Source organism: Pituophis catenifer, unplaced genomic scaffold, assembly GCF_029215685.1.
Source record: "Pituophis catenifer annectens isolate HBS135680 unplaced genomic scaffold, rPitCat1.0.hap2 SCAF_2, whole genome shotgun sequence".
Lineage (NCBI taxonomy): Eukaryota > Metazoa > Chordata > Lepidosauria > Squamata > Colubridae > Pituophis > Pituophis catenifer.
The window spans coordinates 157,322,373-157,335,812 of NW_027256882.1; the positions used below are offsets into that span (position 1 = coordinate 157,322,373).

A 13,440-nucleotide genomic window follows, 5' to 3' on the forward strand; every position below is an offset into this window, starting at 1 on the left:
ATGTTTTGAGAAGTTCTTGCTTTTCAAAACTTTGTCCCAATTCACTGTAAGAAATTTAGCAGGCAATAAAACTCAACACTTTTTTCCCAGAATACTTGGGTGCAAAAGCTCCTTGGAGAAATAGGGAACTTTTCCCAAGTTCCCCAATCAGAGAATTGTTTTTTAAAATAGGATTGGAAGCTCATGATGGCTTTAGAGATGCAAGAGTGTGTTTTTAATTGGATGGCATTAGGCAGGAAGACTTATCTGTTCAAGGATATTACACTGGGAGCGGATATTAATTCTACAAACCAAAACAATAGTCTTTCTTCTCATCTCTTCATACAATGACATAATATACGAGCCTAAAAAAATGCTAATACTTTTTGCTTGCTTATTAAGAAAACTGCAACTGAATTACAATCCTTAACACAGTGCATCACCATTGTCTATGTAGATCAGTGTTTCTCAACCTCAGCAACTTTCAGATAGGTAGACTTCGACTCCCAGAATTACCTAGCCAGCATCCTGTAGGCTGCAGTGTTCATTATCTTGAGTTGTTTGTGTGTGTGTGTGTGTGTGTGTTTTTGACAGTTGTTAAGTCTGGGGTGTTATGTGGCAGGCGTTTGAATTCTAAAGTCCTGGAACACTTTTGCTTCTTCATTTTCTATTTGTATATTTTGTGATTTCCACCAATTCTTGCTTGCAGACAAATGGTATTTATTGCAGAATTCCAAGATATCACTGTTGCGACTTTGTTGTGCCATTGTTTGTAGTCAGTCTGTGCCATCTCTTTGCCACAGCTAACCAGGTGGTCCACTGTTTCTTCAGATTCTTTGCAAAGGTGGCTGTTTGTTGTTGTCTTCTCAATTCTGCTTTTGAATGCATCTGTTCTTGAGGCCTGGTTTTATGCAGCCAAAATTAGCCCCATTTTATTCAATTTTCCTGCTCTCAGCTGTTGCTAGGTCTTGTTGTTATCTGCCCTGCCTGTTTCTGTTAATGTACTGTCCATGTAATACTCTTTGCTTTGCCGTGTCTCTTTTTTATTCTCCAGTTGGTCTTTCTTGTAGGCCAGTTTGGTCTCTCCAGTATTCAGTACGGCTTTGTGACATACTACCTTCAGTGCATCTTCTTCACTGACCTTCCGATAGCCTTCCAATGTTCTTGCTTCTTCTTCAACTGTCTAGTGTACTTGTTAACATTCCACACTTGCTTATACTCCCTAAGTTTGCAGTTTGGACTTTAAAATCTTCTTCACTCTCATAATGTATTCAAAACTTCTAACCTTCTTCTTGACTTCAGTTCTTGATGTTGTCAGCTTGAAGGATGCCCAGGTATTTGCAGTGATTTTCTTTATCTAGACTCTTGATGTTATTTCTATAGGGCATTCTGATACCTTCAATTTTCAAAAATTTTCCCCTGTTGGTGGTAACGGCAGCACATCTGTCTGATACAAGCTTGGTTCTATATACAGCAGGGGTGGGTTCTAATTTTTTTTACTACCAGTTCTGTGGTGTGGCTTATTTTGTGGGCAGGGCTCGATGGTCCTGTGACAATTATTTAAAATTTAGCAGAGGTACTGGTCTACCAGGCTGTACCGATCTACCCATTTATTTTTGCAGGCACTGATCTACTCATGTATTTTTGCAGGCACTGATTTACTCATGTATTTTTGCAGGCACTGATCTAGGCACTGATCTACTCATGTATTTTTGCAGGCACTGGTCTACCCATTTATTTTTGCAGGGACTGGTCTACTCATTTGTTTTCTTTTAACACTGATCAGCTGTAGGGCGGCCCTTTGAAGCCCCACGGCAAGAGTTTAAACAGTTTTTTTCCCTTTAGCCATCAGCTGGTACTCAGGAGGCAATAGATTGGGGGTGGGGACAAATATACAGAAAGAATAACGCGGTGGGTGGGTGGGGCCAGAACCAGTTCGGTGACATCATATTGTCATTGCTACCAGCTCGGGGGAACCGGGCCGAACTGGGAGGAACCCACCACTGATATACGGATAGTGTTGAGCGGTGATTCTATTTCACATGGTGTTTTTCCATATAGCTTCAGATTATTCATGTAGAAGAGGTAGAATAGCCCAGCAGATGTTTTTAATGTTTGCTAGCCATGGGCTGACTTGTTCAGTACTGTTGGCAAAGGAATCAATGCAATGACAAATAATAGTGGTAATGGTGTTTCTCCTTGAAAGATTTCTCTCTTGATATTAACCTATCCCAATCTATCACCATTGATCAGCAACCCTGTCTTCCATTGTGCCATTGATTTTTGTGCAAAGCTTCCAAAGTTTCTATTGGCGCTTGTTATTTCTAGGCACTTAATTAACCAATCATGTGGCAGTGAGTCAATTGCTTTCTTGTAATCATTCCAAGCTACGTTCAAGTTTGTCTTCTTTCTCTTGAAATTTTCCAAAGTCATTTTGTCAATTAAGAGCTGATATTTTGTTCCTCAGTTTCTGCTCAGACAGAAAGTGCTTGTTTTCAATTAGATGCATCAGCTACCACACCAATTAGTAATTTGAAAGAGGCTGGTAAGCAGGTAATTGGCCTTAGTTGCCTGGTGCTGCCCCTTTTGTTGGAATTTTCATTATCAGATAAATTTTGCCTAAGTTAATCAATCTCAATTTCATTTTCTTGCAGTATATTGTTAAATTGATTGACGATGAGTGGGTGCAGATCAATTAAAACCATATCGTTTATCTTCTTCTGGTGCTGACCAATTCTTGATTTTCCTTGCCCTCTTCTCTCCACCATTTCTTTCATTTCAGCTTCTTTTCATCCACTTCCCATCCAGGCTGCATTCTTATTATTATTATTAAAATGTATATGCCACCTAATTGCCAGGTTCTCTGAGAAGTTACCAAGTTTTGTATGCAAAAGGTCCCACATCCAGTCCTTGGTATCTCTGGCTAAAGAAGATGATGCAAAGCAGGTAAAAGAGAGATTCAGAAGAGTCAATCATAATAAACGACATTCAGTTGGATCGATCCATGATCTGACTCAGTTTAAGGCAGTTTCCCGTCCTCTGAAAGACTATTTGACTACAATCAAATCACGTACAGCTGGGTATTAAAACATCGTGTAAGTGGTTTGAAGATGCCAGATGTTGCAGTTGCAAGCTAGGGCATTCTGCCAAGGAAACAAACCAAGAACAGCAGTTCAGGGTCTGGAGTGCAAACTCAGTCGCTTGATGTCATCAGGCAGAGGGAAAGAAAAACTCTCCATTTATGGCAAGCAGTGGACTGGTTTTTTCCACATCAGAGTGTCTGTACAGTCCTTTCCCCACCCCCGATCCCAAATTACACACAATCAACTCTCAACTGATGATGAGAATACATTGTTATAAAAGATAAAAGTAAGCTCCTTTTCTCTAAAGGCATTTCTACAGGATTGATTTGTGTACTTTTAAAGGAGATTCATTTATGTCCTTTGCCACATACTTCTCTAGCTTAAGGTCCGAAAAGTTCTAGAGATTCGTTTAAAAAATAAGATTCGTGATTATTATGCTGCTTACAAGACATTAGGTTTGCTTCCCTTCTGTTAGTTATAAAAGAGCAAATTAAATATATTTCAGGGTCTCATATGAATGTACTAATTTGTACTTCTCTTGCCTTTACCACTTTCTTAGTTCTTTGTTGTTCTTAACTAAATAACTAAAAACAGAGGGCCTCATGCAGCTGAAATGTATTGGCAGGTAGATTCATGACAGAAATTTTAAACACAATTTTTTTTCAAGGCACTTCAAAGAGGGGATATCTGGAATATAGAATAGAGAATTTCTTTCTATGAAAAGCCACAGGCACAAATTTAATCTATTCTCAAGGTGTGCTGCAAACTGTACTTAGTATATTCACCAAGGCAGTGTGGCTTTAACAGCTTGCATCAGCAGATCCCCTCATGATCTTTTTTCAGTCTCTGAGGTTATCATACTCAGCAGATAATCTTCGTTTCCATAATTTGCAAAAACAAAGGGAGGATGCTGTCTATATTGCAACTGAACACTTGAGCATCTTAAAGATCATTTAAAGATTAGTTGTTTAATCTTTACAGTTATGAAGTGATGTTAAAAGAAAGTACAGGTGGTCCTCAAAGTTCCAGCCATTGCAGTGTCCCTTGGGTCACAGGACCTCTGTATGCAACCTTCACTGCCGGCTTCCAAGAAACAAAGTCAGAGGGGAAGCTGGCAGGAGATCACAAATGGTGACCCCTTTATATCGTCTTAACAACGGCACAGGATTTATATAACAGCAGCAACTGGAATTGCTGGAACTATTGTGGCTAAGCAGTGCAATCACATATAGCATTATACTTTGCAACGACATAGCTTTAGCCACCAAATCCTAATTTCTATCAATAACTGAGGGTGATCTGTAAAGTCCGGTGAAAACTAGAAATCAGACCATGAAAATTCAGAAATCCTGAAATCAGAGCTTGGATCTGCCTTTCTTTTCCTAACAAAGCAAAACTAAACCAGGCACACCAGCTACACAGGATACAAATTCTGGATTTTTATGATACAAAATTTAGGCTAGACGGCAAAATTAGAAATCTAAACACAAGGCAGCCTCTGCTCTGCCTCTGCCAATAAGAACAAGAGTTACCCCCACCTCCACCCCCAAACACACACACTCTGTTTTAGCATTCTAAGGCAAAGGATATCCTTAAGTTGCTGAGCTCATTGGTTTAGGATTTTGGACATACAGCCCTCACAACTGCTGCTGTCCTTTGCATTCCAGTAGAATGACCCTACTCCTGTTGCTCAGCCACAATTCATTTCTGGGATGGTATTTCATTTCTCTCTTTGTTGCAGCAGCTGGAGTGAAGCCTTAGAAAAATGGCATCCAATTTTTAGGCAAGGTCCAAATAATTAGACAGGAGGAGTCAGCCTTTCATAGGTACCAGAACAGGCTTCTGGAGCATCCTTATCAAGATATGAGTATCTATGTACAACTTCTCTCTGATACATGCAAATAACACATGAAATCCCTTCCCTGCTCTAGACACACGTTTCCCAAATTTTCCCCTACTATGCCTTCCTAATCCCTTCACAAAATTACAAACCCACACTCAACATTCTCCCCTTGAGACCCAGGGAGTGATCTTCACAGAAGACAAGTTGGTTAAAGTACCTCAAGAAGGACTACCTTTGCTGGCAAAAATGGAAGGATTCCAGTGGTGAAATCTGAACCGGTTTGCTACCAGTTCGCTGGCTGCGCATGTGCACTGCACGCCAAATGTGAGGTAAGTAGAAGCGAAGGGGGGGATCAGCTGTGGCACACGATTTAGCTTCACTAGAAAGCAGGATTTCCTGCTTTCTAGCAAAGCTAAACCGCACTGCACAGCTGATTCTCCGCCCCCCCCCCCGGTTGTTCTACTTACCTTCCCAAGCCTCCTTTTGGCACGTGCTGCTTGCGCACACATGCGCAGTACGCACCAAAAGGAGGATTGGGAAGGTAAGTAGAACAGCGAGGGGAGGGAATCAGCTGTGGCGCGTGATTTAGCTTACTAGAAAGCAGGATTTTCTGCTTTCTAGCAAAACTAAATCCCGCTGAACAGCTGATCGTCAGAAATACTGGTTCGGATGAACCGGTAGCTTTTTTAAACTACCGGTTCAATCAAACCAGCTTTTTAAACTGCTGGTTCAACTGAACCAGTAGCTAACTGCCAGTTCGCCCGAACTGGAGCAAACCTGTAGCATTTCACCCCTGAAGGATTCTATCCTCTTTCCTTAGTAGGAGAAAGGGAACACAAGGCTCTCTCTTATCTCCATGGGGACTAAGGCAAAAGAGCTCAGTTTGCAAAACAAAACTATTGCAGTCAGAGGGCAGGTTGTCCCACCACCAAAAAAAGGGGATGGCTGAGAATGAAAAGCTTCTCAAGCCTGGGTAGAGTGCCTTCTGAACATTTTCTTTAACTTGTCCAACTGAACTATTTTCAAAGTCTTGGATTTCTTTCTCAAAGGCCAAACTGTGGTTAAATTAAACAAAAAGCACTCAGCATGGACTTCGTTGGGGGTGGCAGATAGGCCTCACCACTCTGAGACCAGCAAGGGGAAGTTAGAGTTTCAGAGGCTTAGTAGGGTATCATGCCAGGGAGACAGATGGGCTCATAGCCATGCACAATCAGGATGTATATCTCTTGCAAAGGTGATCCTTTTATAGCAGTGATAGATAACCTTTTTGCCATCGGGTGCCAGGAGCAAGGTGGGGGAAGGGGGGTTGCGTGCATGCGTGCCTGCACCCATAATTCTATTCACCTCACCCCCACACATACACGTGACCCCCCGCTCCTGGCACACGATGGCACGGTGGGCCCAGTAGGCCCGTTTTTCTCTCTCCCCAGGCTCTAGAGCCTTTGTTGATTGGTCCCACCAGAAGTTGGCAAATGGGCTGTTTCTGGCCTCCGGAGGGCCTCCGGGGGGGAAGGCTGTTTTTGCCCTCCCAAAGCTCCTAGAAAGGCTCTGGAGCCTGGGGAGAGAGAAAAACAGGCCTTCCCCACCCACCCCCGAGGCCCTCCGGAGGCAGGAAACAGCTTGTTTCCCTACTTCCGGTGGGCCCAGAAGGCCTGAAAATCAGCTGGCCGGCGCGCACATGCCCGCCAGAGCTGACCTCGCATGCCCACAGATATGGCTACGCATGCCAGCTGTGGCACGCATGCCATAGGTTCGCCATCATGGTTTTATAGCAAGGGACATCACCCATTTTCTTCCAATGGATTCACATTACAGTAGAACCTCCGGTCACAACCATAATTCATTCCATAACTTTGGTAACAATCGGATTTGGTCATGACCTGAACCTAATTTCCCCACTGGATTGTATGCAAATACAATCAATCCATTCCAGACCCCTACGAACTCTAGTTCATTCGTATTTCTACATACAGTAGGCACTTTCTTAGACGCCTAAAACAGAGCCTAAGTCAAGGAAGTCCATGTTTTGTAGTTCTCTCGGGTGTTCTTCTCAATTTTACCCATAATTTCTTTGGGTTTTCGAGAGAATGGGCATTTCCTTTAAATAAATGTATAATAGGGGCAAATCAGAGGAACTTGAAAGAAGAGTCGGAAGCGCTGCTCCATCAGCCGCAAACAGACTTAGAGAAGTGGGGTGCTGTACAGTGCCCAAGAGGGTGGCTGTTTCCGCAGCATGATGGTGTTCATATTTTCGCTCATTGATTGCTGCGCCCTGATTTTCGGCTCTTTCCTCTTGTCTGCAGTTGAGAGGACCGGCTGAGGTGGGGGCATTAATGACAGTCTGGCTGGGGCAGGGGCGGTGGCATAAAGTGTGAGGGGGCCCAGCATCAACAAGTGCTGGATGGGGAAAGCGAGGGAGAAGCGGCTTTTCGAGTAGCGTGAGCCTTAGGAGGTGCACTTGGAAGAAAGGTTGGGCATCTCGGGGTTGTGTGTGTGTGTTTGAGAGAGAGGAACTGAAGGCATGATGGCCAAGTGAAGGTGAGGCAGGATCCATCGCCAAGCCAAGACGGACTCACTTGATTAGAGGCCATAGTAAATTGAAAAATTAATGCAGAGGCCACACGTGGGTCGCTGTTGTTTGTAAACAAACAACAGGAAATTTGGCGCTTACAAAAAAAATGGCGTGGAAGGGAAAATCGGCCGCGGCCGTGTTTGATCACCACCCGATTATGTGTTCATGACCAGATTCAAAAATTTTGTGAATTTTTTGGTCGGAACCCAATTGGTCGTGATCAGAAGCGTTCGTAACCAGAGGTTCTACTGTATCCTGTTCAATAACAAAGAGGTGGGAAAAGTTCATCATCTCTGGATTCACCAGATCTAAACACGCAACATCTCTGTCCGATCCTTTTTTCCCCCTCTCTATGTTGTACAGATCAATTAGCAAATATTCATGTGAGATTATTTCTGAATACACAATTGGATGGCTGGAATGCAAGGAGGCCGTTCACAGAGAAGATCCAGAAGGTACAAGAAAGAGCTAGCTGTAAAGAAGTAAAGAAGAGAACGAGGGCATCACATATTTGACTAGTATATAAATTCAACGGGGATCTTTACACTATAATTTGCAGATCTGGTGTTAAACTAGAATGTGATTAGCCATGATTTATTAAATGAGCTACATTTAACTGGGTTTGCAGAAAAAAATTCTAACCATATTACTGCAACAATTACCAATGGATTAATTTATTGATTAATGTGAAGAACCATTCTCTGGGTGGGAAGATTCTTTACAATTTCTATGGCAAGGGGGCCAATTTAAAACAAGCCAGCATGCATTTCAGCCAGTTTAGGGCAGAGGTGGGTTTCAGAAGGTTCTGAGCAGTTCAGTTAAACCACACTTAATTATGAACTGCTCCATATCCAAAGGTTTAGCAAGGATTGCATGCCCCGCAGCAATACAATATCTGCAAAATAAATACAGGTTTGCGTTTATCAGGCTCCCCAAATCAACAGTTGGTTCTACATCTCTAACTCCCAATTTTGCGTGGCTAGGCTTAAATTGAGAATAGATCTAGATAAGGATTTTTATTGCAAGCTGAACTGGCAAGATACATTTAACGGGGGATTGCCCTCTGTCAGAATAAAAATGCAGTTCTTTCTTTCATCCAAGTCAGTATATACTATAAACCCTTGGTTTATTCTGCCTGCCTTTCCCACATCTCGTCAAAGTCAATTTCATGTGCTGAGTGGCAGTTGTTTATTGGCAGAACTGACATCTCTGTCCTTAGAATTGTTGACTCTTGACTTACATCTCACAAGATTTGGATATATTGTGAATATCTGTGTAAAGGGCAAATTTACATTTCACGTGTCATGACAGTCAGTGCAGAAATATGCTACTGCATTCCATCACTGTCTCCCTTTTTTAGATATTTGCTCAAGAGGCAACAATCTACACTGTAAGTAACCTGAGGCATAAGAAAAGTAATAACCCATGAATTCATCCTAGAAAAGTTCTCAAATGCAAAGGACAATAGCATTACTGTTTAATGGGGTATTTTGCATATCTAGCAGACAGTGTACCAGTACTCAAATCTCCACACAGTTCCATTCAATGAACACTTAAGACAAGGAGTCCTACTAAAACAAAGAGACTGCACACAAATTAATTAACAATTCCTTTTCATCTCTGAAGGAAGTCTCTGTCCTTGGGCAGCATTTTTTTTGTTAATCAAGTTTTTTATTTTATAACATATATAAAAATTCCATTTTCAAATTAAACAGTGTTGTCTGGGTACAGATAATTTTAGGAAATAGTAATCAGAATATTTGCAACAGTGTTCATTACATTAATATTGATTCTATAATAATAGTAATAATAATAACAACGATATTTGCTTATCCATTTTAACATACCTCCTTTATATCATTGATTCTTTCCTTATAATTCCGTTTCTAACTCCTGTTTTTATCAACTAACCATTGATAAAATAAATCAAAAGTCAAAAAGTATTCAGTTTCTTCCTTTTCCTTAATTGTAAGTGTTAGCCTATCCATTCCTGCACATTCTAGTATTTTCTTAATCACTTTTTCATCTGTAGGGATCTCTTCCCTTTTCCATTGTTGTGCAAATATGATTCTAGCTGCAGTCAGTACATGTAAAATCTATTTTGATTTCTTACGCCTTGGGCAGCATTTTAGAGCCACAAGAAAAAAAAATCTTGTTTAATTATAGGATATCACCAAATCAAAGAAAGCTTTGTTGAAAAAACTACATGTACAGTGTTTTATCCTATTCAGAATACTCTTGCTAGGCCTAGTTGCTTGTACTTGCTCAAATCCTCTGTAGCACATATTCAGAGGAAGAGCTAAGAAAAATTAACAGTCAGAAACCCAGAAGACAAGGTCAAGATGCTGATACATCTTAGGAAAGCACTGTGTATAAAAAAAAAAAAAACAGAAAATCAGATGAGGTTTTCTCAAGAAAAACAGGATGCCAACAGGAAATTGTAGAGATAGCAAATATGGAAACTACCTAACACGATGGTTAGAATTAGAACAGGATAGAGAGGCAACATTATACTCATAGACATCAATTTATCTCTCCTGCACGCTACCTTTTTGGGACTATAAACAGGAAGCCGCTATGCTGCAAAGTAAAGCATCAGCATATAGCCTCATCCTTATTTCTACCACTTCATCGGTAACATATAGAAATACAAACAGCAGGTTGCTGCAACCCAGTGTATTGTTTGGAACTGAGTCTGTTGCTTCCACCCATCAAAAGACAGAGGTAAACAGGGTTAGAAGACTGGAATAGGGGCTGCTTGTGGATGAATGAACTTGCTAGTTGACCCTCTACTAAATAGTACCTTAGAGACTGACTATGCACACACCATGGCAGCTGTTTTGCAGCAAGGCAGCTTTTCCTGGGAGTGCGCACAGCAACATGTCCTGAAAATTCCAAATTTCCAAATGCCTTCAAGGGCCTCCCAAAGATTAGAGAGTTTGGGGGGGAAAAAAAGAGTTTGGGAGACAGAAAGTTAGAACAAATGGCACTAAAGGATACGAATCCAAGGGAAATGTAGCAACTGTTCTGCAAAGGAGCTTGCATGCATCTCCCAAACAATTCATAGGATGAGGTTTACTATTCCTTTCCACTCAGATACCATGTTTCCCAATAAGAAGACCCTGTCTTATATTTTTTTGAACCCCGAAATAAGCGCCTGGCCTTATTTTCGGGGAGAACGTATTATTTTGGGGCAGGTGGAGCAAGATGGAGCTCCTCTTGCCATCTTACCTGATTTCCAGCTCTGCGTTTAAATATTTTCAGGGAGGGCTTATTTTTGGGGGGAGGCTTATTTTAGCGCATGCACTCAAAAGCCCGATTGGGCTTATTATCAGGGGATGTCTTATTTTCAGGGAAACAGGATAGAACGTTTAATTTTTCCAGCAACAGAGCAACAAACAAGGAAAATGCCAGGCTGATGACTCCAGTTCCCAAAATTTCTGGTCTATCCTGACTGAGAATTCTGGGAACTGAAGGCCAAAACATATAGAACTCATTGGTTCGGAGAAGGCTGGCATAAAGACTTGCTGAAAGGACAACAAGAAAAAGAAATCAGAGTTGATACCAGAATTACTACTACCTAGACGGAGATTCCTATTACTGAAAATAACAATAAAAGCGTGCATATATGTCAGTGTCTTTTCCTAATGTTATTCTGTTGTAAGCTCTACAATAAAACTGTAAGAGAGTTCAGCAGAATCTTCACGTAGCATTTGAACTAGCCCAAGCCTATGTGCACATTGGACAGTGATAAGGCAAAAGGGAAGGCAGAAATAGCTTGGAGAAGACATTTTATACTCACATTTTTATTGATTAGATTTATACATTGACCAAAGTGAAGAGATCCATGCATCAAGAGGTGTGACTGTTTTGCCAATCAAGTTTGAAAGGAGCCAGAAACCCAAGAATCAAACCCAGAAACCCAGAACCCGTTTGCCTGGAGATTACAATGTACCATAAACCTCTCCCTTAGTGTCCACCAAGCTTCCTGACATTTTACCTTCAATTTAAAAAGTGGAATCATCCCCCAGCATCAAATTTATTTCCAAGAACATCTTGGGATCCCAAATGTTTTCCTAGAAAATAAAGATGGTTGACAGCAGTAGTCCAGTGTTCTCTTTGGGAATGTGTTCAGCTGTACAAGTAAAGAACAAAAGTGACCGGGAGAGTTCTGGAAGAAGGGGCTGGCGAGTCACAGTTTGGTCAACTAATTATTTGCAACTGATTATGTCAGATTTTTTTTTTTTAATGAATGGGCATCCCCCTCATCTTCCATTTTCTCAGCGCACCCACATTTTTCTAGTACACATACTAGTCCCAAATGTTATAGAGGCCCAGTATATATGCTAAAAATCAGTTCACTGAAGAAGATGCAGGGCTTGATAAAGGATGAAACCATTTAGGTTCACCCTAAATAAGACACCTCAAAGAATCCAATGGGTGCTCCCTTATTTGTAATAAAAAGTAAGATGGATCCACTTACAGCGCCTCCAAGCCACAAAATTATTTTACAAAATCAGATTTCTTCCCTTCCCTTTTTGGGGGGGGGGGGTCCCCAATAATGGAGTCAAAGCATACATACAAGAATAACCAAGACTTTGTGGGTTATCTTAAACATTCTTTGAGATAGATTCCTTAATATCATTGTTTATCTTTCAGATGCCAGTGATGGGTTTTTCCCCCCTTGCAGCTGCAGCCACTCTTTTAGAACAGGCACAAGCCTGAGGGCAATTAACTTTTTTGTAGATTCCTTTCCTTTCCTCAACTGCACTGGAATATCAGCCTAGCTGGGCTAAAAAAAAAAAAAGCCAAACTCTTCTTTCACGGGGAAGAGAGAACTGAAATCATACATATCTAGAGGGACGCTAAAGGAGCGCTTCCTAATTTAAGAGGCTGCCGCATATGGGGAAGTCTCATCTTCTTTTTTTTGCACAGAATTTAATTGCAGCTGCTATACCCAGTAAGCGCTTTGATGCGGGTCCCATGCAAGAAGCATGATCATCCCGGAGAGGGAGGATTTTATTAGACGGGGATTCCTCTACAACTAACACATTTCGGGCAGGCAGGGGCGCGGCACTCTTACCCAGGCGGGCAGCTCGTTCCGACCCAGGCTTCGGCCCAGATCCACGGCGCTCTTCACCGTCACCTCTTCATCGCCCAGGATCTTTCCAGCAGTCTGCAACGATCGCTCCTTGCTCAGTCGCCGGCTCCGCCAGCCCATGTAAAGGGCCACGCCAGCGACTACGAAGCCCACGCTGAGCCCCGCCCGGCCGGCCAGATAGACAGGCAGCAGCCACAGCAACCGCCGTCCGATCGCGCCTAGTGCCGTCAAGGCTTCTGCAGAGCTGAAGCCTCCCGGTAACCGCGATCCCGAACTGGACGGGATCGGATCTGACGGGCCAGGTTCTTGCTCCGTGCCCCGCTCCATGGTGCTTCCAGGACCGACCGGACCACTTTGAAAGCACCAGGTTGGCACTGCGGCGAACTCAACCGCTCCTGAGGTCCCGCGGCTCCTGCAGTCATGGATCGAGGAGGCGGGGCGTGGTCGAAACAACGCCCCTCCGCGCTAGCGGATTGGAGGATGAGACCCCCTGAAGGTGGAGCTAAGGCGGCAATAAGCCGCGGGACCGGCGTTCTTTGATTAGACCAACTTCCCTGAGGAAGAGACGGCAGAACCAGAAAGCCACGCCCCTCCTTGTCCTGATTGGGCAGCGAGCGTTCCAAGATAATGGAACTAAGCAACGGCTTTCTTTACAGTAGTTCTGACTTGGCTGTGGAACTCGATGGGCGGAGTTCCTCAGACAATTAACTGTTGACTGGTCGACTGCTTGTTGGGCGGGCTGGACGAGAGGCGTGGCAAGCTTTGCATCACTCCGAATTCGTAGCTTTGGGGCAGGAAGTCGAGGAGAGGCGCATTGCTTTATTATTCTTACGTATTATTAAAAATCCCATTTCCCTCCCCC

At 42.6% G+C, this 13,440-nt stretch overlaps 1 protein-coding gene across 1 annotated transcript in view; it reads right to left on the bottom strand.

The window, feature by feature from the left end:
* The window catches only part of ESYT1 (extended synaptotagmin 1), an 82,110-nt gene extending 69,202 nt beyond the window's left edge, over nt 1-12,908 (bottom strand). The window contains exon 1 of the mRNA XM_070937852.1: nt 12,561-12,908. Coding sequence (XP_070793953.1) covers nt 12,561-12,905 — 345 coding nt within the window. The 5' untranslated portion in view covers nt 12,906-12,908. The remainder of the gene's footprint in view (nt 1-12,560) is intronic.
* Nucleotides 12,909-13,440: the final 532 nt, after the last annotated feature.